Source organism: Sebastes umbrosus, chromosome 15 (genome assembly GCF_015220745.1).
Source record: "Sebastes umbrosus isolate fSebUmb1 chromosome 15, fSebUmb1.pri, whole genome shotgun sequence".
Lineage (NCBI taxonomy): Eukaryota > Metazoa > Chordata > Actinopteri > Perciformes > Sebastidae > Sebastes > Sebastes umbrosus.
In genome coordinates, this window is record NC_051283.1 from 16,887,107 (window position 1) to 16,912,091 (window position 24,985).

Here is a 24,985-nt window from a genome sequence, read left to right on the forward strand (position 1 = left end):
TTCCCTCCCTCTACAGACGATGTGACCCTCACATTACACGTCATGAATTATTGAGGTGAAACCAAGCACTCCTCTGCTGCCCAACAAATCACAGGCCTTCTCTCTTTCCCTCTCTCTCTCCTCTTTATTGATGGTTTTGTTCCTTAATTTCGACCTCTGGCACCAGATCACATCACAGGGTAACATGAGATTTCGTTTTTTTCCACTCTTTTGGAGCTAATCCTGAGGAATTATGACCGCTGTAACCCAGCGGCACATGCCTCTCTTGTTACGGCAGGTGGGCGAGTGCTTGAAGACGGATTAACTGCACACATACACATCCACAGATTACAATACCTTGCTGGACTGCAGCCCAGTTAGAGTGGTGTGATAGCTTTGGCTGCATGTTATTGCGTATAGTACATTAGTGCAATTAAACAATGGAAGGATTGTAAATGTCAAATGAATGAAAATAAGAGATTGTTTAATGTTATTCATTGTCTGTCTGATTTATGTTTTGTGGTCATTCTGCAAAATAATATGTTCCGCGGAGAAAGAGACTTGGCAGGAAATAGGGAAACGTCAGATGTGGTCGACAAAATGCATGAACAGTGGAAAAGAGGGAAAGGAAGGAAGCGGGTTCAGATCCGGAAAATGTTCTTCTGCAAATAAAATGATGGAGTAGGCTCTCTGTCCCGTTAGCAAAAAATAAACACACACTCACTCACACTCAACTGAACCAGGTTGCAGCAAATCACCTGCTCTTACATGATGAGCTCTGACAGCAGCTAGCTCGATAACAAGGTTCCATTTACTCTGTAAAGAGGCTGCGATGAGATGCCAGAGCGACAAATTGAGAATTGATACACAGCCCCCCAGGCTATAGTAAAACACTCATGATGACATGTAGAGAATATACAGTATGAGACTAACACACACACACACACACACACACACCTGAGAAAAAATTGCGTGACACCTTGTTGCTCTGAAGTTGTTCCCCGGAGCGGTGTGTGTGTCGATCGCAGGAAAAACATGTTGATCAAATGAGTGTTGGACCATTTGTAGCCCTGCTCACGGTGTGCTGGTGTGTTGAACCGCTCTGTCTCTCAATAACATTTGAGCCCATTTTCAAGGGATTTACTGTGGCTGTCAGCGATGAGATAGGTGTGTGTCCTGGTGTGTGTGTGTGTGTGTGTGTGTGTGTGTGTGTGTGTGTGTGTGTGTGTGTGTGTGTGTGTCTCCAATCAATACGCCTCAAGGCCGTCCATTTGAGTCATCTGTAGTTCTCGGAAGATGATGACAAGGTGCTGGGAATACACACATACAGTAGAGACGCACACACTCGCTGTCTTTACTGGAAAATCAAGGCAAATCCTCAGTCAAAAGGACAACCTTATAATTTGACTTCACACAGACTAACTTGCCACTCGCCATTGTAAAGTATACTTTCTGTTTATCATATCTTGCGTTTCATTTCTGTCTGTTATTACAGTATTGCACTCACCAATTGCTGCAATGTGGGAACACAGCGACATGGCACACTAACCCTTTGTTGGGTAATAGCGTTACTGTTTCTCAAATATATCTTTGGCATTTCTGTACCCATTTTGATACCCAGATACTGCTATATCTACGATAAGCTATATCAACTGATACATCATCCAAGTTTTATTTATTAGGGCCAGGGCCCAACGGGACAAAAGTGCCAGGAACCTTTTCTTTTTGTAAAGATTATTAGGTTATTAGATTATTTTGTGCGTTCATTTTCATTTTACCTACATGTTAGAGGAATTTATGACGCACAAAAACTAATTATTACAGTATGTTGATTGATATCACAGTTGGGCTTGGGCGTTGCATGTCGGCTCTACAGCTCCCTAATTACTTGGGTGTCTGGAAACTTGCGAAACTGAGTTTTTTTCAGCCGCGTCAACCAGCGTCCTGCCAGTACCTCCAACGTGCACAAGGTCTGAGGGCCCATTCATCGCTGCTTGCGGCTTTAATTGAACTTGCGTTAGTTTACTACAGAGAGTTTTGGTATTAACTTTGTTTCCCTTCATTTTCTTTTCAAAATTAGTTTGGCGAAATAAGTGTTTGTTTTAAACCTCTTCGAACATCTTTCTGCTCATGTTTCATGTCAAGTTGGATTTTAAGTACCGCATTCCCAGACCTCAGCAATTCACTTTGTGACAGTGCCACCAAAGTTGGTGACACTTTTAGCATTACCGATAGGAATGATGTCCAAAGCTACAAAAATAAGACCCACGTTGTCAAAAACGTATCCTTTTAGGGTTTACATACACAACCATTCTCGCGGGTTTGCAAAGCTGTACTTAGCATTTAGCTCAAAGGACTGATGTGCCTAACATCTGCATGCTAACACTGTAGGAATTTAAGAAATTAAAACATCAGATATTTTGAGTATCGCAATATTATGTTTTGTGATACTATATCGATTTTCAAAAACGCTGTATCGATTTTTAATTAATAGTTTACATGCAAAGATTAATTCAGTCAGTATACTGTATTTGATTTGCAGAGATATTCACCCTTTCAGTGTATGTGCTCTCTCAAGGTAGGGCTATAATGTTGGATGTTAAGGGACTGTGATAAATGCAAATGCAGATCCCACTGTTGTGATTGCATAAAAAAGTAAAAAAAGTTTTACTCCAATTTTATGCACATGGCGATGGGTTCTTTATACTATGACAGTTTTCTTAACATTAGATTAAAAAAATACAATATATTGCCTTGCCAAATTGCCTTGCCAAATTTCTTGACAATCAATCCAATAGCTGTTGAAACATTTCACGCAAAACCCACAAATATGAACCACATGGCGGCACTGGTTGGGAAGTCAGAGGATCACCAAAGTTTCTTTAATTCATCCTGAGGGGAACATGAATGTCTGTACAAAATCTCATAGCCATCCATCGTAGAGTTGCTGAGATATGTCAGACCGACCGGCATTGAAATCCCTACAGCCACGCCTCTAGCATGGTTAAAAATCTTGACAGCTTGCCCCAAGAGTGGCAGCTTTATAGCTTTCACTGACTGCCTCTCCATGTCTTCAGTCAGCATTGAGAAGGATGATAGGCTGTGCTCAGATGACTAACATGCTGTTATCTGAATATAACTGAATGAATCACTCATTCACACATCCTCGGCGTATGTACAGTGAGGCTCGTCTTTGTGAGAGACATCTTTTTATTCTAGCATAGAATAAACCGGATGGTGCTGCTGATATATCAGCAAGTAGTCCATCAAGTGTAATGTGTGCAGGATTATGTTTATCCAGACATTTATTATATTTATCTGTCTCAGTGTTTTATTCACATTTTCATTCACCACCTTGCTTTTCCAAGAATGGTGACCATAAACAATATCTTCTCTGCATAAGCTTTCAGGGGAGAGGCAGAGGCAAAGGGAAACAGAGAGATACACAGCTGCATGCAATGAACGTCACTGAAGGCAAAGTGTCTCACTAAGTATTTAACATATGTTATGAAACCACTCTAATCTTCAATGAACACACTCGGTCATATTTCAATGGTTGAAATTCAAAGCAGAAGGGTGGAGTGAGTCATTTTTTGGGGAGTTTGTGACAAACGTGACTTGAGTATGACACGCACTTTGGAAAGAAAGATGCATCCACATCTCGAGCTATTGATGCAGCGGCTGCCATGGCAACGGGCCCTTGAATAAAGGCTATGTGGATCATTATGGGGTGACTCACACACAACACCAGGCCAGTCTCATTACGTAAACTATCTTTAGATTAATACATGCTCGTCAAATGCATCTCATGCAAACACTCACACAGCAATGTATGCACCGTACAGTAGCACACTGACTCTTTTGGTCAGTGTTTTGTACACACACATGTTTCATCCACTCACTATTCAGCCTGTGTTCATGCACACATGCTGTATATATCAACACTCGCACTATTCTGCTCAATAGTTTTCTCCCAGGAATTACTCCGAGTCAGTCTTTATGCATTATGGATTGAGATTAAATATGTAAACAGGCTTCTAAACCAGGAACTAGGATGATCCAAGTTTTCTAGACAGGCTGGGGAGGTAAATTATTGATGCCTTCCTCAGTGGGTTTTGGGGATATCTATGGTACATTTTCCACTTGATAACCGTGCGATGGTGGGTTTTATTAGACCCCCTGCAAGCACACAGAAGTGACTTCACCCAGCTCCCCCTGTGGGGCTCGGAGTGACTGTGATTTGGCTGTTTTTCCACCATGGAACGTCTAACTGGCTTATTTTAGAAAGCCGCAGGGTATCAGGTCAAGCCTGCTGCCTGTTCCTCTGTCAGATATCACAGGAGTCCTCTGCACAGGGACAGAAGCCAGGGAGGGGCCGCCCAGGAGGATTACAGGTTCAATAGTGTTCGCATGAAAGAGGAGTGAGTGTTGTTAGTGTGCTTGTTGCTATGCGTTTGAACCAGGGTGCAGATTCAGAGTTGGTTTGTCTATTTCAGTAGCGTTTTGACCAGTGAAAGACAAGACAGTCTTTATTTCTTGTGTCTCTTAGTGCCTGTGGCTCACTGGAAAATGAATGTCAAACAAATGCTCTTATCTCACTTGTTCACTCTGTCCATCCTTGTCCTCTCTCTGTCCATTGCCTCCTGTTTTTAATTCCCCTAGCAGCTTTCCTCATGATTTTACCCTCTCTTCTTTTAAAGGATCGATTTGAATTTGCACCATAAAGTTGGGGAACTTGAAAGATATGAATTAAAAAGACCCTGCCTGATAAACACCACAGTCTTTGTAAAGCAGGCTTTATGTTAAAAGAAAATGTATTCTCCAAGCTATGACAGATACTGGATTATTGAGGCTGAAACCAATATTGATATTTGAAGATAGAGCTGCAACAATTAATCAATTGGTTGTCAACTATTAAATTAATTGCCAACTATTTTGATAATCGATTAATCTGTTTGACTATAATTTTTTAAGACTAAATCCAAAATTCTCTGATTCCAGCTTCTTAAATGTGAATATTTTCTGGTTTCTTGTCTACTCTCTGACAGTAAACTGAATATCTTTGAGTTGTCAACAAAACAAGACATTTAAGGACTTCATCTTGGGCTTTGGGAAACACTGATCGACATTTTTCACCGTTTTCTGACATTTCATAGACCAAACAACTAATCGATTAATTGAGAAAATAATTGACAGGTTAATCAACAATGGAAATTATCGTTAGTTGCAGCCCTGATTTGAGAATTTATAAAGATCTGATAGCAATATACTGTATATTATATGTCAATATTTATTGGTCAAACATACAAACACACACACAAAACTAGCTACTTTTTGATAAAGATCCCTAAATTTGACTATTAAAAACTTCTGACTAGATATGTGAGACCTTTTTAAGAGTTGAATCATAAACTTGTCAATGCTCTCTGGTGGAAAAACAATTAATGGAGTTATAAATATAATGGAGGCACTGTTTCTAAATGACCTCAATCGTATTTGGCATTTCTTTACTGTAATTTGTTGTAACATCGCCCTATATATATATACACAATACGATATATCTGTGATATGCTAATATCTGCACATATATTGCTCCAGCCAATTTATCAGTTAGGCTTTACTCCAAACCTAAGCCGAGATATCCAGATGATGTCACTTGAGTCATTTACTCAGATTTGACAAAGCTCATCCAGAACCACAGAAGACAAATGTTTCCAAAGGCTGTGTTGTGCTCCCCATGATGAGTAAACTGACCTTTATGTGTAAAATTGGAGGAATACCCCTTTAAGCTAGTGGCATTTGGCCGAGGAAGAAGCTCTGTACTAGTAACCAGCTTAAGCTGTTGCCGTCCTGCATGCTTCCTGGCTATTGTGGCTAAAGTGCTGCTACATCACTTCAGTGAAAGAGCTGCTTTATCTCTCAAACTGCAGGTACACTTGTACTTTTATTACTGTGAAAATGTCTTAAAAATAGTCGCATGCTTCACTCTGGAAGTCTTACCAAAAATTCTGCTGGGTGGTTTGTGCCTTTCTGCTGTGTTTAAATGACTGAACTGAGGCGAGGTCCCAGTGAAACAGAGTGGATCTTTAAAAAAAAACATTGTAACTTTGCAATTCACTCACCTGCTGTGACCTCATTAGCAATTAAACTTTGATTTGAATTAGGCTCTTGAGTGTATCTGCCCCACCGGCACGTCCTAATGTTCTGTGTGTCAACAACTGCAAATTAAATTAGGATACCGCTGGAAAAAAAAGTCATCTCAGTCAGAGGACAAACAAAAAATCAGCTTGTCTGCTTTAGTTTGTAATAAGTGGGTGTTGGAAATTGAACTGTGCACGCCGGTATTTGCATAAAGTGCTTAGCGTTTAAGGTCAATCGTGACATGAAGAGGGGAGCGTGTTCTAGCTGTGGGCTACGGACTAGAGATGACAGGTAATACATGTGTGGTTTTTATACTAGCACTCATGAAAGACCCTTATACATGGCAGCAGGGACCTCAGATGGTGATGATAATACAAGGGGCCAGTGTGTATACTTTGTGTGTGCGTCTGCACAAATAGCCGTAAACTGGTGTAAGTAGGTCAATTGACTCATTTCCTCTAAACCTTTAAAAGTTGTATGAAAGTGAATTATTGGTTTGGAGCTGCCAATGTGAATTTACCAGTCACTGATGAGCAGTCTCCAGAGTGCTGCACTGTACTCGCATCTTATGTATTTTTCAGCACTGCTCTTGTTAACCCTTCTCCATAGTCATATATAATATACTTTGAATTTAGAGGACACTAATGCAAGCAAATAGCTAGACCTGGTTCCTGACTAATGTGCCCTATTTTCTGCCTTTTTCCTCTCTTTTCATTCCCCTCCACTCTGTTCCTTGATCTCTCTCGCCTTCCTCTCCATTTCCTTCACTCTTGCCCTGCAGGTTTGGATGAGCTACCTCCAGTAGTGGTGACAGAGGTGTGAGGCAGCGAGACCCACACCGCCCAACCCCCCCTCGTCAACCATGCCGCCGCCAGCAGACATCGTCAAGGTGGCCATTGAGTGGCCGGGGGCCTTCCCCAAGCTCATGGAGATAGACCAGGTAGGTGTCTTATTATAACAACACACATTACTGCCATTTCAATCCACAGATTCAGAGAGACCTACATTTAGCAGACAAAACCAAGCGAACATTTTGTCTGTGTGACACTCACCTTGAACACGGTGCATGTTTTGTCTGAACACAGTATTGTACAGTAATCAGCTGCTGTGGAAGCAGTGAAAGTAGTTAAAATGTGTGAGCGTGGGGGTGTGTGTGTGTGTGTCTGGAGGGGGTAGGCGGATGTGATCAGGGCATGATCCATCTTTGTTTGTTCCTAACAATTATACTAATTACCGAAAGGAAGAGCCTTAATTAAGACATTTAACAGGCGACACAGCCCCAGCTTTGACATAACTTTAAAGACATTACATTGAATGTGATGGCGGAGGCTCTATAATTAATGGCCTTAATATTACACCATGAATTCATAGTTAATTGCGATATATCGCATATTTTTGATCTGCTCAAAATGAACCTTAAAGGGAGATTTGTCAAGTGTTTAATACTCTTATCAACATGGAAGTGGACAAATATGCTGCTTTATGCAAATGTATGTATATATTTACTATTGGAAATCAATTAACAACACAAAACAATGACAAATATTGTCCAGAAACCCTCACAGGTACTGCATTTATGATCAAAACATGCTTAAATCATAACATGGCAAACTCAAGCCCACGTCAGAGGTCTAGGAGCCCCTTTGAAAAAACCATGACAGTTTTTCCTCACCAAAATTTAGCGCAAGTTTGGAGTGTTATTTAACAAGTTAGTGTGACATGGTTGGTACCAATAGATTCCTTAGATTTTTTAGTTTCATATGATACCAGTATCTTCACTCTACCTTTAAAACTGAAAAAAACAAATGCGTTAAAGAAATTAGTGGCGTTATAACGAATTTGTGTTAACGTGTTATTATCGTGTTAACTCTGACAGCCCTAATTTAAACATTTTTAAGACATCTCAGTTATAGATCACCTTTATGTTTTTATGAGCAGATCCCAGTTTAGTTTGCAGGAGGAGGCACGTATACGTACAAAAGCAGGTAAAAAGATGACTGCCAGCTGCGAACTTGGATTTTAAAACTACATATGAGGCCACATGTGTTATTGTATAATCACCAGTTCATATCTTCAGGTGCTCATCTAATATTGTAGTTGTAGCTACAGGTCGCACTACATACTGTAGTGTTAGTTATTTATAACTTTAGTTACTTAGAAGTACTAAAAGCTGTGATTTATACACAAATCCGTGATTTTCATAACGTGGTTGCTGTAAATCATGGTCAAAATGGTGAACTTTTACATTTGAAACTAATGCAATCTCTAGTGTTAAACCCATGATGCTGATTGCCTGATCAGTGGCTTTGAGAGTATGTGCTCTAACGCGCACGTCGGCTGAAATATGAATCCACAGGTAAAGGCCATACTGTGTGCCAACGATCATCAGCGTCTAACAAACAGCGGATGACATGCTAATGAAATAATTAGCCCAAACAATACCTTTCCCTCGTGTGGGGGTGATGACATGTTTACTGTTACGTTGTTTGATTACACATATAGTGTGTAAAATGGCCTGTTCTGTGTGTGCGTGTGTGTGACTCACGGACGGGCTAATGATTGTACAAGCCATGAGTCACCGTGGCAACTGGAGCCATGATTACCCTTCTCAATGGACTGAATGAACCATTGAACTACGAGAGTACATGTGCTTCTGGGTTTGCCATGAGGTCCTTAAAGCACTTAAGTGTAGATTCAGGGACGTCGTTTTTGGTAGTTAATGACCCCTTTTCAGCAGGACTTTGCAGTCTGATTTGTTGAACGTCTTTAGCTCCCGTTTGGTCTTTCTTTCGTCTTGAGGAAGCAGCCACCTCTCCTCCTCCTCCCCTTCCTCCGCTTTTTTCTAATTCTCTTATCTCTCCCTGTCATCTTTCTCTTGTTCCTCCTATCTGTTGCCTCCTCCTCCTTGTCCTCCTTTGCTTTCTCTCCTGTTCGTTCCCCCTCTCACTCGTCCTCCCCGTCTTTTGTTGTAACTGTGAAACTTGCGCAATGCCTCCTCCACCATCAGCCCCCACCTCCTCTTCCTCCTCCCTCTGCATCTCCTCTGTACAATAGGCCCTGCAGCAGCATATGGCTGTCTGAGTCATGCAATGGGAAGTGGGCTTCAGCTGCTCGCGCTGTCTTGAGACCCAGAGAAAGTGTGTATGTTTGTATGTGTGTGTGTGGATGTGCATGTATTTTTTGTTATTTTTACGTGGGTACAACTCTGCATAAGTGAAATTGTGCGTGGGTGTATTTGTGTAGCAACATGCACACTTGTTACTATTCACGCATGTATGTGTGCTAATGTGTAAACTTGTATCCATTTGTATGGGGATTCATATGCTATTCTGTGATTTCTGTGTGTGTGCAGTGTGAGTTTGAGAGTGTGTTTAGGTACATCTGCGTTTGCATAAATCACACTGTGATTTCTGTATCTCCAAACACCTTCTCAATGCCCCATAGGCATGAAAGTCCGACGTTTGTGTTGGAACGCTGGGGAATTGGTACAAGAGCAGACAATTGTAATATTGTTATTGTCTGTCAGAGCTGTAATAGAGAACAGGGAGAGGACAAGGTGGAAGGGCTGGTGATGTCTGCAGGGAGGAAATACATTTAGAAACGAGCAGAAACTTTCATAAGAAATCAGCCGTACGTGATAGCACTTTGCAACTTTGACTAAAATGTAGGATCCATCACTCTGTTTTTCTCAAAAACTGTAAAACTAATTAAACATATCTCATCCCACATTTTTTGCTCAATTGACAGCAACCTCCAGACACCAGACTGTCCTCCACTAACAATCCTGCCAGATTTTTGAATTATTAAAAACTGAGCCCACAGTGCTTCTCAAAGTTTTAGTGTAAACAGTACTGTACACAGCTACTGCAGAGTCTCACTAAATAAAGCTCCAATGTTCATGAAAATAAATGACAAAATGTTGAGGTCACGGTAGATGTAGTGTGGTAAATCTCTGAATTGTATCTAAAGAACTGCATTTTTGACAGTATTTTGAATTCTATCCTTATGTAAACCATATATGGAGCAATTATGGAGCAATTAATCTTAGTCAAAATGAATTACAGAGGGTTTTATGTACTCAGACTCCAGCTCCAGAAGCTCCTCTTCTGCTTGTTTTTTTCCATTGTGAGCTCCTGAAAAGAGAGACAACATATGTTATTTCACCTCCAGTTGTCTGAAGTAATCTTAAATACGTTGTTTGAATCAAAATTATGAGCTGAGGCAGCGCACCTGAAGCTGGATGTTTTCCTCCATGAGGCGTTGGATGTCCTTCCTCTTCCTCTTCCTCCTTGTAGTTCCAGATCTTTTCTTTGATCAGCAGCATCTCCTCCAGCTCTCGTTTTTCTTTTTCCGACTGCTGTGCTCCTTTTTGGACTGTTTTAGTTAATCAGAAAGCTCCTTCCTGAAGCTGTCTTCCTTCTCTGCCAGCTCTTTCTGGTATAGACCTCCTATTTTCCTGCCAGCTGCTTCCTGCAGTTTTCCTCTCTCTCAGAGCTCCTTCCTGAAGCTCTCTTCCTCCTCTGTGAGCTCTTTCCGGTGGCTCTCCTCCCTTTCAGCCAGCTGCTTTTGAAGTTTTTCCTCAATAGCGTCACTTGTCAATTTGTTCTTTTTCAAAGCTGACTGTTCGTCAGTCAGCAAGGCCAAGGTGTCCACGCGAGCGTTGATACGAGCTTGTCTTTTTTCATTGGGCCTGACGATCAGCTTGTCTTTCTCAGTGAGGAGCTCTTCAGGCTGGCGACTTCTCTCTGCCACATCTCTTCCATGCTCTTCACCCCACTGGCCTCTTTCCACTCGTCAACGGAGGCTCTCACCCTCTCAGTTTCCTCGTTTTGAGCGTGGAGGCTCTGTTGAAGTGAGATGATCTGCTCATCTCTCTTTTTAATTTCCTCCTCTGCCTTTTCAAGCTCTTTATTGAGTTTATTCCATCAGGCAACTATGGTTGCATCATAGTTTTCCTCCAGAGCAGAGAGATGGAGGTGAAGAAAGCCGATGTTCTAGTAGTAGTAGTAGTAGTTCTGTTCCACACTTAAGATGTGACAGGTTTTGTCCCCATCCCACATACTTTATTTTCTAAAAGTTTCTAAGAAAAATGAAGACACTTGTAGCATACCTACTAACTCTCACAGTCAACAATTCCACCCCAGTCCTACAAAATTACGTTCCCATACAACTAAACTGCATTCTCAATTACATTTTGAAGTAAATGTATTTTTTCCCGAATTATGGTCGAATTTTTAAACATGTGGTTAACGACAAAACAAAAATGCATCTAAACTATTTGGTTATGTTTAGGCAACAAAATTACTCGATTAAGTTTCGTAAAACATCCTGGTTTGGCTTAAATTAAGAATATTTTTTTCTTTTATTTATACTAGGGCTGTGAATCGATTAAAATATTTAATGGCGTGATTGTCCATGACTAATCACGATTAATCACACATTTTTTATCTGTTCAAAATGTACCTTAAAGGGAGATTTGTCAAGTATTTAATACTCTTATCAACATGGGAGTGGGCAAATATGCTGCTTTATGCAAATGTAGGTATATATTTATTATCAGGTACTTCATTTAGCATAAAAAATATGCTCAAATCATAACATGGCAAACTGCAGCCCAACAGGCAACAACAGCTGTCAGTGTGTCAGTGTACTGACTTGACTATGACTTGCCCCAAACTGCATGTGATTATGATAAAGTGGGCATGTCTGTAAAGGGGAGACTTGTGGGTACCCATAGAACCCATTTTTTATTCCCATATCTTGAGGTCAGAGGTCAAGGGACCCCTTTGAAAATGGCCATGCCAGTTTTTCCTCGCCAAAATTTAGCACAAGTTTGGAGGATGCCAGTATCTTCACTCTAGCTTTAAAACTGAGCCCGCTACAACCTCCGAAAGATCAATTGTGTTAATGCATTAAAGAAATTAGTGGCATTAAATTGCGTTAACGCGTTATTATTGCGGTAACTTCGGCAGCCCTAATTTATACAGTAATAAACTTATTTTTAATTAAGTTATAGATTGCAAATTTATGAAGCAGTCTTCAGCTGATGAATTAATTGTCCATTTGTTTATACACACTATAGTGCAAAGGATAATCATCTGTAACAAATGAGTTGTGTTACTGCTGCAGTTGAATTTGTAGTAAATCAGACAGGGACAAAATGTGTAAGAAACCCAAAATAAGAATGAATTAATTTATATTTTTATGGCGTCTTTGGGGAAATTGTAGTGCATAGATAATGACTCTAGAATAGCAGCAAAATTAAAATGTTTAAGAAGCGGAAAAAGATGCTGCAAAATGTATCCTTGTGTGTAATAATATCTGTAATGAATGAGCCAACAATGCTGCCATCAGTCATCGGTAATAGCTGGTGAAGTCTACTTAATGTGTAACTGAATGACCTCGGAGAGAAAGAGATAAAGTGTATTTGTTGTAGCTTTTTGTCTTCCCAGTTAGAAAGGAGAGTTGTGTCAGATAACTGGAGAACATCAGATTTAATATAATATATTGTGTTTTATTATGCTGTAGATTACAGCTTTGCTTTTCACATTGATGCCAGTGCACAAGGTGAATAGTTTAGTGGAGCTAATGGGAAAGGAGAGGAAGATGTGGTGGGAGTCGGGAAATGTGATGGAGTAGGGGAAGAGTTGAAGATGGGATAGTGGAGGTGGTGTAACTGCTGGTTACATGATGAAAGGGTTGGCAAAGGCAATCTGCGTTTAGACCTCAGAGGTAAAGAGATAAAAGGAGCAGATGGAGGCCATTAGAAGAGGAGAGGAGAAGAGTTGTGGAAGGCATAACTGGGGAAACATAAATTAATTAAGATTGTTAGTAGATTTAAATGCAACCAAACCAGTCCAAATGAATTATAAACGAAAACAGGCTGTATATGCTGATGTTTGTAATTTGAATTTATATGTATGTAATATATAATATACAATTAGCCTCACATATGAAAAAGATCTAAGGTTTGCACTGGTAAGACAGAGGCTAGACATTTGAAGACTTAAAGTACCATTTGTCCGTAATATTTTGTGGTAATATATTATTACCTGTTTATATTATTTAAATAGCCACAAATTTAAATAGATTAGTTTATTAATAATACAATTCAAAGCTGGAAGAAGCTTTGATCGGGTGTGAGAGAAGGAATTGCCCCAAGCAATGCACAAGTGGTTTAATGTCTTTTAAAATATTGCAGACCTTTGCTATTTCTTTGATGATTGAGCATATTAATAATTTGCTCATAAAAAAAAAAGCTACAGTAAGACTAAGAAATACCGAACATTTGCTGTATAAATCTGGATTATTTACGTAATATTCATGTTCTTGCACGTTTGTAAAACATATTATTGCGTTATTTTTTATATTCTATCAAAATCTTATCTTCCAAGGAGCAAATTATATATATTTTCTACAGGACATACTGGTATTGTTTTTTTTTTTTAATTTCTCTAAAAGGTTTTGACCTTGTATTTTTTTGTTGTTGTCTAAAATTAAGTTCCAGGTAACATTAAAATGTCCTAAAATTGCTTTTTGAAATCCACAGATACCCTGTGTGTGTTTGTGTGTGTGTGCGTGTTCATTGTAGTCTAGCAGCGTACTGTCGGTCCCAGAGAGCCTGAGGATGACAGCAGTGGCGAGCGAGCAGATATTAAGCTAACACCGCCTGGCATTATGCACACACACACACTCCTTATATTTGTCACCTCATCCCTCCATATGTACTTTGCTTTGCTCTTCATTTTCCTGCAGTCCCTCTTTCTCTCTGTTCAGCAACCACTCTTCTGCTCTCTCTCGCTATTATCATCCACTCTCCCCCTTCCTGTGTTTGCTCTTGTTTTCCCTTCATCTTATTCAGTTTGCGTATTTCTCACTTTTCTTTATCTTGTGTTCACATAAAAGCCCACCCTCTTCTGCTGTCACCTCTCTGCCTTTCTTTGCCTGTCATATACTGTATGCCCGTCATCCTGCCACCATTATCTTCTCTCTGTGAATCTTCATCACTACAGCTTTTGCTCTTTGAAGCAGCCTCTCTCGTTGCTCGGGGTAATCCCCAGTGAAGCAGCAACACAATCATTGTGACTGTATATGTAGATGCTCACTAAAGTTGTAACTGTGTGATTTTGTGCACATGCTTGTGCCTGTGTGTTTTAAAAAGATTATGTTGGGCACAGTATGAATAAAAGAGACCTTCAACCATATTTAAAACACTCTCTTGCCTCTAAACATGGACTGGTGGATAAGACTCTGGCACTGACACTGGCCAAAGTACTATATTCAGATCTTTTACTTGAGTAAAAGTAGCTATAGTACAATGTTATAGGGGTACATCAGAGAGAGCATTGTTCATTCATACAGTTAGGAGACTCACAGAGGACAGAATTTAAAAACACACAATGGTCAGAACTGGAGCAGCAGAGGCCAACTATCCTGACTTTTAAGGCCTTTGCCTTAAGTCGTATTTTTTTTCCGAAATTGTCACATTTTTAAAAATAAATACAACCTCACGTTGTGTCACTCATGTTTACACACTGACTCCAAAACTTTCGTCCGTCATTTAATGTTTTTGATTTTCAGATTTGATTTTCTGCGTTTTTTCACATCCGTCAAAAGCTAAAAAGAGGATTGTTTGACCACTCACGTCCATGCAAGCGTCATCATCCATAATGGCATCTGATAAACTGATTCACATTTCCCAGCACAGAGCACTTTAAGACAAAAAAAAAGAAAACAGAGATGCGGAATTTAAAGATTTTAGAGATTTTAAAGAAGAGAGATTGTGGCAGGTGATTGCAGAACAGCTTGGAATCCGGGATGGTTGCAAAACAAAGGATGTAGGAAAGATTAGACAGTAGTGATTGTGCTCTAGGCAGCTAGACAATAGCTTCTTGCTGATGTCATTCATTCATTAGCCCCGTTTTGGACCAGTGCTATCCATTACACCCAAGTTATTAATTTTGTTTTGACTTGTAATGCAAATTTTCGCAACAAATAGAATAATAAAACGCATCAGACTCAGCGTGCAAGGTTTCTGTTTTGTTTTTTTATCAGATGACAGATCAAAAAAACATAAGAAAATACGGACTTGGTGTGCAAAGATCTATAGTCTCGAGTATGGGTCAAGCTCCTAAAATGCTGGATTTCCCATGATGCAACTGAAAGTAGGCCTGTCCCAGATACATTTATATAATAAATTATATTATCGTCATTTTAAGACCATTTTCTGCCACTGATATAATGATAATATAAATGCATAATAATGCAAGTACACCCTTTCAAAGAGCAATGAACTTTTAATTCTTAAGAATATTCAGACAGTGGAATTGAAATGTGAAAAAAATACCCTAAATAAATTTAACATAATTAAAATAAAACCAGAAAACCAAAACAATAAATAAAATGGATTATTGGGCTCTGTTGTGCAATGTCTGTGCAATACCCAAGTCTTATAATGGTAGGGAAAACCATGCTGTTTGCTAATATGCTCTGACATGACATCAAGGTCATCCATATATCGTAGGATAAGTCGATAACGTAAAAATGATTGTGACAGGTCTAACTAAAAGTGCACTGAGGCATTGAGAAGTTTGGCACATTTTATTAAATGCAAAAAAAGGGTAAAAACATCATTATGGTCCACACAATAAGGAATCAGAAATGTGTTTTTTTTAACTCGAATATCGTATTGGCACAGACAGAAACAATAACCAGCCTTAACATAGTTAAATCAATAGAAATACATAATTCTGATTATATCTTTTGTATGTAACTTGTAACTATATCCGCCAAATCATAACAATGGAGTAAAAAGTATTACTTAAAAAGTATATATTAGTAGTATTACCTATATAGTATAGATTAGCAGATAAGGGAAATAAAGTAAAAGTACCTCTTACTTAAACTTGTTATAGAACAGTACATGAGTAAAGCTACTTATGTCGAGCAGTATATCACAGCTGCTGATCTGGAAGCAGTTTCACATACAATTATACTGTAAAAAATGGTGCAACAGACATGGCCAGTGATCCCACATCAGCAGTCGGACAGTTAAATACAGGCTCCTGAAGAACAGCCTCTCATGTGCCAGTCCTGTAATATAAAATAATTGCAGCTCACTCTGACTTGACTACTGTTTTAGGAACTCGAGCTTGGACTGCAGACTAAATGTATTTTTGCCTTCCTCCACAGAAAAAGCCTCTCTCTGCCATCATTAAAGAAGTGTGCGAGGGGTAAGTCTGCACGCCTTTTTGGATTTCAAAATAATTCTCCTAGAGCTTCTTGCAAAAGCCTCTCTATCTCCATACTTAAATCCTATTAGCTGTATCCTACACAATATGTTCTTCACTTTTAATACCAATTATGCAATGTTGTTTCTCTCCATCCAATGGATTTTAGGTGGTCCTTGGGGAACCATGAAAACTTTGCTCTGCAGATTGCCGATGCCACAAATTTCTACATCACAGAAAAGGTTTGGTTATCTGTTTTTTTAACTCCAGACAGCAGCATCCCAGGTAAAAATGTGCCTCAAGTGCTCACTAACTTCTGCTTTTATCTTGGTGAATCTCCACAGAATCGCAATGACATTAAGAACGGATCCATCCTGCGCTTGACCACCTCTCCTGTAAGTTTGCAAAATGTCCTTATTAGTATATAAGAACACTGGTCATTGTGGATGCACAGAGAGAAAAATATTTTATTATCCCAAGGATATTTTTTATTGATTACTTTCCTTTTACTTTCCACTCTAGTACCAGACTGCAGTCCAGCTCCATGAACGGATCCAGTCGTCCAGCATGGACGCCAAGCTGGAGTCTCTGAAGGACCTGGCCAACGCGTCGCGGGACATCACCTTCGCCCAAGAGTTCATCAACCTGGACGGCATCTCCCTGCTCACTCAGATGGTGGAGAGTGGGACTGAGTAAGTCATATTACTTTGGATTTCCTCTGTCGTTGCAGTGTTTGTCTCCCCTCAGACAATTTCTCCTTCCTCTTTATGTGATGAATTTGATAGGGAAGACAGGTAACAGTAGTCGATTGGAAGAATGTAGTGGTATCCTGTACTCAGCTCATGATGTTTGAGCTAACCTGACTTGGGAAATGAATGTCTAGCTCTTAATTATCAGGTGGAGTTTACACAAATCTGAGGTTGGTGAGAAGTTGCACTGTGCATTCTGATTGGTTAAGTTCAACACAGCTGACTGACCTGCTCTCAGTTCAGTGGCATGCCTCAAATCATCGTATTATGGTTTGGGAACATAAACTGTATATAAGAAGTGGACGTAGTCATTGGGTCATTTACTCATAGACTTCTATACAATCAGACTTCCTTTTGCAACCAGAGGAGTCGCCCCCTGCTGGCTATTAGAAAGAATGCAGGTTTAAGGCACTTCACTTTTCAGACCCGGAGGTTGCCCACAGTTTGGGATTTGATTGTAGTTCAGCATACTTTTGGATTTCTCTGCAACACTAGATAGATGTGTCATTATCAGGCCATGTTTCTGATGTAATCTTGTTTCTATTCTTACATTCACCCTTTGACTTAGATTGATAATGGGAACATTTGTCCTGTCGTTGCTCTGAAAGGAAAACTGCTGCCGTCCAATCACTGATTGCCACAGAAATCTGTTAACATTCTTTCACTACCTTGGTGTGGAAATAAAAGTCTTTGTTAGATATCAAACCAAACAGGAGAAAATTACTGAGCCTTTCTTCAAATTGATTGATGTTTGTCGTCTCTATCAACAATATCTGCCGGCGTTAGAACGTTGTAGGATGAAAACACAACGAGCCTGACCTTACCAATCACAGTTCTTTTTGTCTCTATGCAATATCTCTGTGGTTGCACAGTTACTTTTTTGAGGAGGTCTAAGTCCATTTGAGCCTACGGCAAACAGTAACTACTGTACAGAGGATATCTGCACAGGATGCACAGCCAGGCCATAATCCCATAACACACTCTGAAGGTGTCATCCAGAAGCTGAAAAGAGAAGAACTGGCTCGTGAAGAACATGCCCAGGGGCTCCTGTTTGCCTTTTTTTGACCATGATAGTGATATTACACACGACTCAGAAGAGAGCTCCGCGCTGGTTTCTGACTGTTCAGCAGATCCAACAACTCACCGTGTGTGTGTCTGTGTGTGTGTTGGGAGTGGAGGGCCCTGGAGACCGTCTCAACTGAAGGTTAAAACGAGGACTTTTTTCGCTGAGGTGGAATTTCTCAGCTGTAATGCCAGTGGGAAGTGTGTGTGTGTGTGTGTGTGTATGTGTGTGTGTGTGTGTGTGCCAGTAGCATACTGTGTGAGTGCAAGGCTCCAGCACACAGGAAAGTTACAGTAGGAGTGCAAACGCACACACACACATGCACACAAGCAGACATACGGTGCAAACTGGCGGGGAGGGCAGCAGCCAGCCAGCCGTCCGGGACGCTCTCGTTTTCTGCCTCATGCATCGCTCATTATTCATCTGTTTTTATCCAGCAAGAGAAAAAAGACAGATTGAAGAATTGTTTGCTTGCGTAAGGAGTTGGCTCCAAAGACACACTCATGTTGTAAAAGCGCAACTCACACAAGGTCAAGTATGCTCTTAGCATGGCACCGTTAAAAACCCAAACACTTGAGTACAAGCACACACTGATGAACAGGGAACTCCGCAGAGCATCTCAAACAATTATTTGTGCTGGATTCTTAAATTGAGCAAACCTTTTCTTAAATGGAATAATTTCTCCTTCCACGCTCCGGGTTGTTTTGTAATGTCTGTACATAAAGGGTCGAATTCCGGTCGGGTATTTAATGTCTTCTCTTCAGCAGAAACCACTTAATGGTCTCCTATTTCTGCGAATGAGACGGCAGCGCCTCTAGCATTACGCTCACTTTTACTATTTGACAGGAAATCATTGAAACCTCTTCTCCTTTTTGCATGTTCAAATTAGCAAATATTTGACCCTTGTTTGATCTTACTGCTAGGAGCCATCTCAGCAGCCCTGATGTTGACTCCACTCTGCTTCCGGCTCTTTCATTAAATATGTTTTTATGTAGATTACATCAGTTATTCAGCACTGGAGAGTTTGAGTGTGGCCTGTATGTAAGCGAGAGAGAGAGACAGAGCAAGCGGCTCTGCTGCATTTCCATCTCAACAGAAGGGGCTTATGAAACACAAACACGCAGATAGGTATCAGTGTCTGACACACACACACACACACACACACACACAATTACACTCAAACACACACGCTCATTAGTGCGCCTGCCAACCAACTTGGTGAACTGTAATTATTCAAGAGGCTCAGTGCTGGAGACTCTCGAGGGCAGAGCTGCGCTGTGATCTGATGCTTCTGACGGAGATGTTGTACTGTATTCATGTGGTAATAAGTTGGCAGGCTGCTGCTGCTGTTGTTGCCCACACAAGCACCAAAAGTTAAAGGCAGACATCGCCCTCTACTGACTAAAACATGGAACATCTAATGTGTTGTGACTCAGTAGTTGTTCAGAATGTACAGTGCAACTTCAACCAGGTTATTAGGAGGTGTTATAGAGTGATGCAGGGATGACATGTTTTTGTAGGCCAACCAGGAAGTTAGCATCTCTCTGGGTTCCCTCGATAAAAAGTCAATGGGATTTTTCCATTGAATTTTGGATTATTGCAGAAAATAAGCTCTGTGGTAAACAAACCTTCATGATACTTACATGTTTTGTTCAGCAAGATAATCTTCACAAATGAACACCATTGTTATGATTTTTGAAGTGTGAATGCAATCACCAGAAGTAAAAAGCTACGTTAGGCTACAAACGAACTACACCACGATCGCATGGGCGCGAGTATACACAACGAGGTGGTAAAGGTGGACGAGTAGTCTCATTTAACCACTTGTTTGCAACCGCCTATTTAAAGACACAAAATATCAAAATTCACGATTAGAATATTTGCTGACGTATTTTATATCGTAGAACAAAACGTTAAATTCTCTTAAGCTTGTATTAACCACAGACCTTATTTCAGGCATCTAACTAAAAAACCCATTCAAAAAACCCATTGACTTTGAGACAAGGGAACCAGAAGTACTAAAATGCTAACTCATTTCCGAGTTTTAGGACTCATTCCTGCAGTACTCAATTACCTTCAAAAATGATGGGAAGAGGTATTTTAGTTGTTTTAAAGTTCACCCAAAAAAAAAGCTAATTTTCTCACCTACCTGTAGTTTCCATGCAGATAGTTTTGGTTGTATCTGCACAGGTTTTGAAGTGTCTGTCTCTGAGAGTTCTGCTTCCACCCTAATACAATGGAGGTGAATGCAATTTTGGTTAGAAAATTCATTGAAAAATCAGATTAAAGAAATTCAGTAGAAGTTTCCAGAAACTGTGACCTTGCTATTGCCTGTCAAGCTTTCATTGGAACTACTTTTTGCTAAAGGAATAGTCCCGATGAAAGCAGTGAGTTCTGTGGACTGTACAGAGTAACAGGGACTCTGATTCTGAGAAGACACACCACTGTTTGAGCTTTCTCAATTATATTTTCCAGCTAAGCTATTTCTTTTCTTTGTTAATACTATGGTGTCTTCATTTGTGTGTAACTTAATTGCTGCAACATTTCATTTATAATACACTATGTATATTTTCTTCTTCAATGAAAGTGTTGTTTGATCATTTCTGTGCATTGTCATCTCTACTCGAGCGTGCTGTGTGACAGTAAGCTTTTTCTGCTTGGCATGCTTTTAATGTCTGCGTAGGATTACTGGTAAAGGTATTTATTTTAGGTCAGTGTGTGAAAGTTTATGTTGAATGAAATATTGACATTTAATATCAGTTTGCTTGTGTCTCAATGTATACAATAAGAGATAATATGTATGACGTGTCATAGTAGATTGGACCTGCTTGGAGTCTGGTGTCTTCTTTGAGGGACATTAACTTGACAGCAGATTGTGTGTATGTGTGTTGTTCCCTGCTCTGTGCTGGCTAAAAAGGTTTAGTTGTTTGTTTCCCACCTTTGACGACAAAGTTTCTCAAATCTTTGCAGACGCTATCAGAAACTACAGAAGATTATGAAGCCCTGGTAAGCCCCTCCCCTTTCCCCCGGCCGGGTAACGTCATTGGCTCTGTGCTCTTCCTAACCTGCTGACCGAGTCTGCATGATTAAGACTCTTAACCCCCTGTGCCTTATGGGAAATGGTACATATGTATAACACAGCCACCTCCAGGCTTCCATTTCGAAATCAGTGTCGCACTTTAATTTTTTGCATGTGGTTTTGGGAAACAGACTCAAACGGCTTCCTAATTCTTCAACACAGACTGAAAGAAAGCCAAGATTTATTTTTAAAAACCTAATGGGCATTTATTAAAACCAGTGAATTGCTGTTTCTGTTCTTCTAGTACAAGTCATCCTGAGTTAAATCTTGGTGTTCTTTACAAAATGGTGCGGCTCATGGTGAAGGGATTGTCTGTGCTCGCTGTGAGGGGTTATCCAGCTACTTTTCTTACTTTTTCTATTAGCCAATAAACTCTATCACCACAGGAACATCATCCATCCATCAACAAGGTTTCCTTTACTCTAATCTATCCTCTTATGATAACGATTTCATGTAGCATTTAACCACAGTATGTCATCTAAATGCCCAGTACCATCTGCAAAAGTCTTCTCGTCCTGTGGGTTACTAATTGCCCATTTAACCGCTCACTAATCATCCACCATGCACACTGACCCATGATGCTCTCTGTTGATCCACCGCAGGAATATTTGTGTCCTGAAAGCCTATTTCTTCAATTTTCTTTTTGTTTGTTTTTCTTTGCTGAATTTGATGGTTTTTCAGCTCTGCAAACTAACTTTAAAATCCATCATGAAATATTTTCATATCATCAAACTATTGCTTTCTCAATAAAAGTTTAGATTTAAGATTTTTACTGGAAACATACTTTGCCTTGATCATAGCTATCATAGGTTTTGTATATTTCCTAGGGCTGTTAGTAGATTAAAATATTTAAACGCGATTCATTGCATGATTTTCCATAGTTAATTCCGATTAATCACATATTTCTTATCTGTTCAAAATATACCTTGAAGGGAAATTTGTCAAGTATTCAACACTCTTACAATATGCTGCTTTATGCAAGTGCATATATTTATTGTTGGAAATCAATTACCAACACAAAACAATGACAAACATTGTCCAGAAACCCTCATAGGTACTGCATTTATCATAAAAATATGCTAATTTTCATGTTAGACATAATTCAAGCCCAACAGTAGAAGCATAAATTATGTATAAAGGATGAACCAACTGGATGAAGCCTGCTGGGTGCTTCTGCAATGCCAATCTTAAGCAGTAGAGGTCACTATTGTAAAACCTATTGGTGAAGCCATAAAACACCTGAAAGTTTGAAGCTTGCTGAATAGTTTCGTAACACAAAATAGAAGTAATAACAAAACAAAAACTGTCTAGTCAACTATAAGCTATGTGCAAGTTAAAGCTTCTATATTTAATTCTGATTTCTAAATTTCTCATCAAGTACTTCCAGCAGTAATATGTCTTGGATATAACAGCTGTTTAATGTGTTCCTTGCTGTGGCCTCCTGTGACTCTTGCAGAGTGATTTATTCCTCCTGATATTTGTGTAACTGCATGACTTCATTCTATTATGTAGCTTTCTGGTCCCGATTGAACGCCGCACTGTGCTGCCCGGCTCCCGCTGGCCTTCTGACGGCCCCCGCTGTTTCTTGAAGGCCAGTCTGTCTGCACTGCATCGCAAACCTCTTTCTTCCTCCTGCCGTTTCTGTTTTTTTCTGTCTTTTTTCAGCAAGCCTGGTTGCAGCATTGATCTGTCCCCTCTCCCCCTCTCCGCCACCTCTATCTCTCTCTCGCTGTCTCTGCTGACCGCTCATTCCTCGTTATGTTTCCCAGCCATCTGGGCTTTGCAGCTATACACTGCTCCAAGCCATCTGCTGGAAAGAAGTTTCCTATGGTCTATGTGTGTCTTTGTGTGTGTGTTGTCTTGTAGTTTTGGCGACCTGCTGTCCTTCACTCTGACGGCCTTCGTGGAGCTGATGGACCACGGCATCGTCTCCTGGGACACTTTCTCTGTGGCCTTCATCAAGAAGGTCAGCCAAGAAAATGTCTCATTTAACAGGGGCAGGGATTTACGTGTAGACTTTTATTACGTTTATAAATAATCCTGCTGTTATGCTGCATATTTGCTGTCACGTAATGTCTTTGAGGGCCTTTGTGATAAATACAAGGTTGGAAGTTTTGTATTTTCTCCTGATGCAGTCATGAAGCTAACCGTGGCATTTCTAAATGTCTTAAAATACATCACAACAACTAAGTAAAAGCACAGATTGGCAGTTTTGCCTTTAATTTATCTTCCCAGGTGCCAAAAGGAAGTTTTTTTTAAGCTGTCCTCCATTACCTTTTACTATCTCCATCTCTTTAAAGTAATACATCATATACATTATTTAGTGTTTGCCGCAGAGTCTTTATCTGTCCCTTGCTCTGTCCTTCCTGCAGATCGCCAGCTATGTGAACAAGTCAGCCATGGACACAGCAGTGCTGCAGCGCTCCCTGGCCATCCTGGAGTCCATGGTGCTCAACAGTCAGGATCTTTACCACAAGGTGGCGCAAGAGATCACCATCGGGCAGCTCATCCCACATCTTCAAGGGTGAGTGGATCAGTAGAGCTGTATGAACGCTAATTAGGTTGATTCATTTTTGAATCAGTGTCTCTTACACCATGCTAAATGCATTTCATACCCCCATGGATAGGTTGTAATGAACTATTTATATGTACAGTTAATATTCTTGTGTGTGCTATTTCTACTTCCAGGACTGATCAAGACATTCAGACCTACACTATAGCTGTCATCAATGCTCTCTTCCTCAAAGCTCCTGAGGAGAAGAGACAGGTGAGGCTGCAGTGTGCACACCAGCATATACTGTACTGTACATCAGCATCATGATGTGAGCTCTACATGGTACATTCACATGTTAACACATTTTTGTGTACTGTAACTTTGTACTTTGTGTGTATTTTTGTGTTTTAGGGCTTCACAATTAATCAAAATTTTATCGAAATCGCAATATAGCCTGCTGTAATTTTCAAATCACAGGAGGGGCAATATTTGTTAAAGGGCAAAATGTCTGTCAAAATACCATTTTAGATTAAATATTGTGGTGCTGCAGAGATGTCCTGGCCTACACATCATATTCTACAGACATAAGAAAACATCTTTGTTTTTTTTACAGTGTACAGATCCCTGCAAAAATCACAACATAATCATTTTAATATGTTTTTTCAATGAAAATGATGATAATGATGTAAAAATTATCATTTCCTATAATATCGTAATCACAATGTCAGGCAAAATAATCGCAATTAGATATATTTTTTTTGTGTTAACCTCACTCCAGTATAGTGTGTAAGCCCAACAAACCCCCTCATTCCTTTCTCTCCATTCCTCTTCTGCAGAAGTGACATTTTTGCTCCACCACATTTCTAGACTCATCTCTCTCTCCTTCCCTCTCTAACCTATGTCACGCCTCGCCCCGTAGCTAATCACATGATCCCTTGAATCAGCACCATAGGGTCCAGCGATGTGCTTTGACATTAATAATGAATGATGCTAACCCACGGCTTTTCTCCTATGCAGCATACAAAGTTGAACACACGCTAGGCAGAAATAAGCTCCACAGCAGCACTGCGTACAGATTGTAGCACACTCAGATGTTGCAGTGCTTCTTTTGTTTTTGCTGATAAGGGTCTGCTCAAATCAGATTCACGTAGTTGGTTGGCAGCAACTTTATTGGGTTGTTTCAGATGATGATAAGTGAACAATATCTCCTCTTGCTCAGGTGCGGACATGTGTGGTAATATAAGTTTATAG

General features: G+C 40.0%; 1 protein-coding gene across 7 annotated transcripts in view; it reads left to right on the forward strand.

The window, feature by feature from the left end:
• Positions 1-24,985, forward strand: part of elmo1 (engulfment and cell motility 1 (ced-12 homolog, C. elegans)) — a 122,418-nt gene that overhangs the window by 33,466 nt on the left and 63,967 nt on the right. For 5 of the 7 annotated variants that reach the window (XM_037794251.1, XM_037794250.1, XM_037794252.1 and 2 more), the window contains exons 2-10: positions 6,902-7,060; positions 16,312-16,352; positions 16,519-16,591; positions 16,694-16,744; positions 16,872-17,041; positions 21,132-21,167; positions 23,107-23,206; positions 23,613-23,764; positions 23,929-24,007. In XM_037794251.1, coding sequence (XP_037650179.1) covers positions 6,983-7,060; positions 16,312-16,352; positions 16,519-16,591; positions 16,694-16,744; positions 16,872-17,041; positions 21,132-21,167; positions 23,107-23,206; positions 23,613-23,764; positions 23,929-24,007 — 780 coding nt within the window. In that variant the 5' untranslated portion in view covers positions 6,902-6,982. The remainder of the gene's footprint in view (positions 1-6,901; positions 7,061-16,311; positions 16,353-16,518; positions 16,592-16,693; positions 16,745-16,871; positions 17,042-21,131; positions 21,168-23,106; positions 23,207-23,612; positions 23,765-23,928; positions 24,008-24,985) is intronic. The other 2 variants (XM_037794253.1, XM_037794255.1) reach the window with 1 other exon arrangement.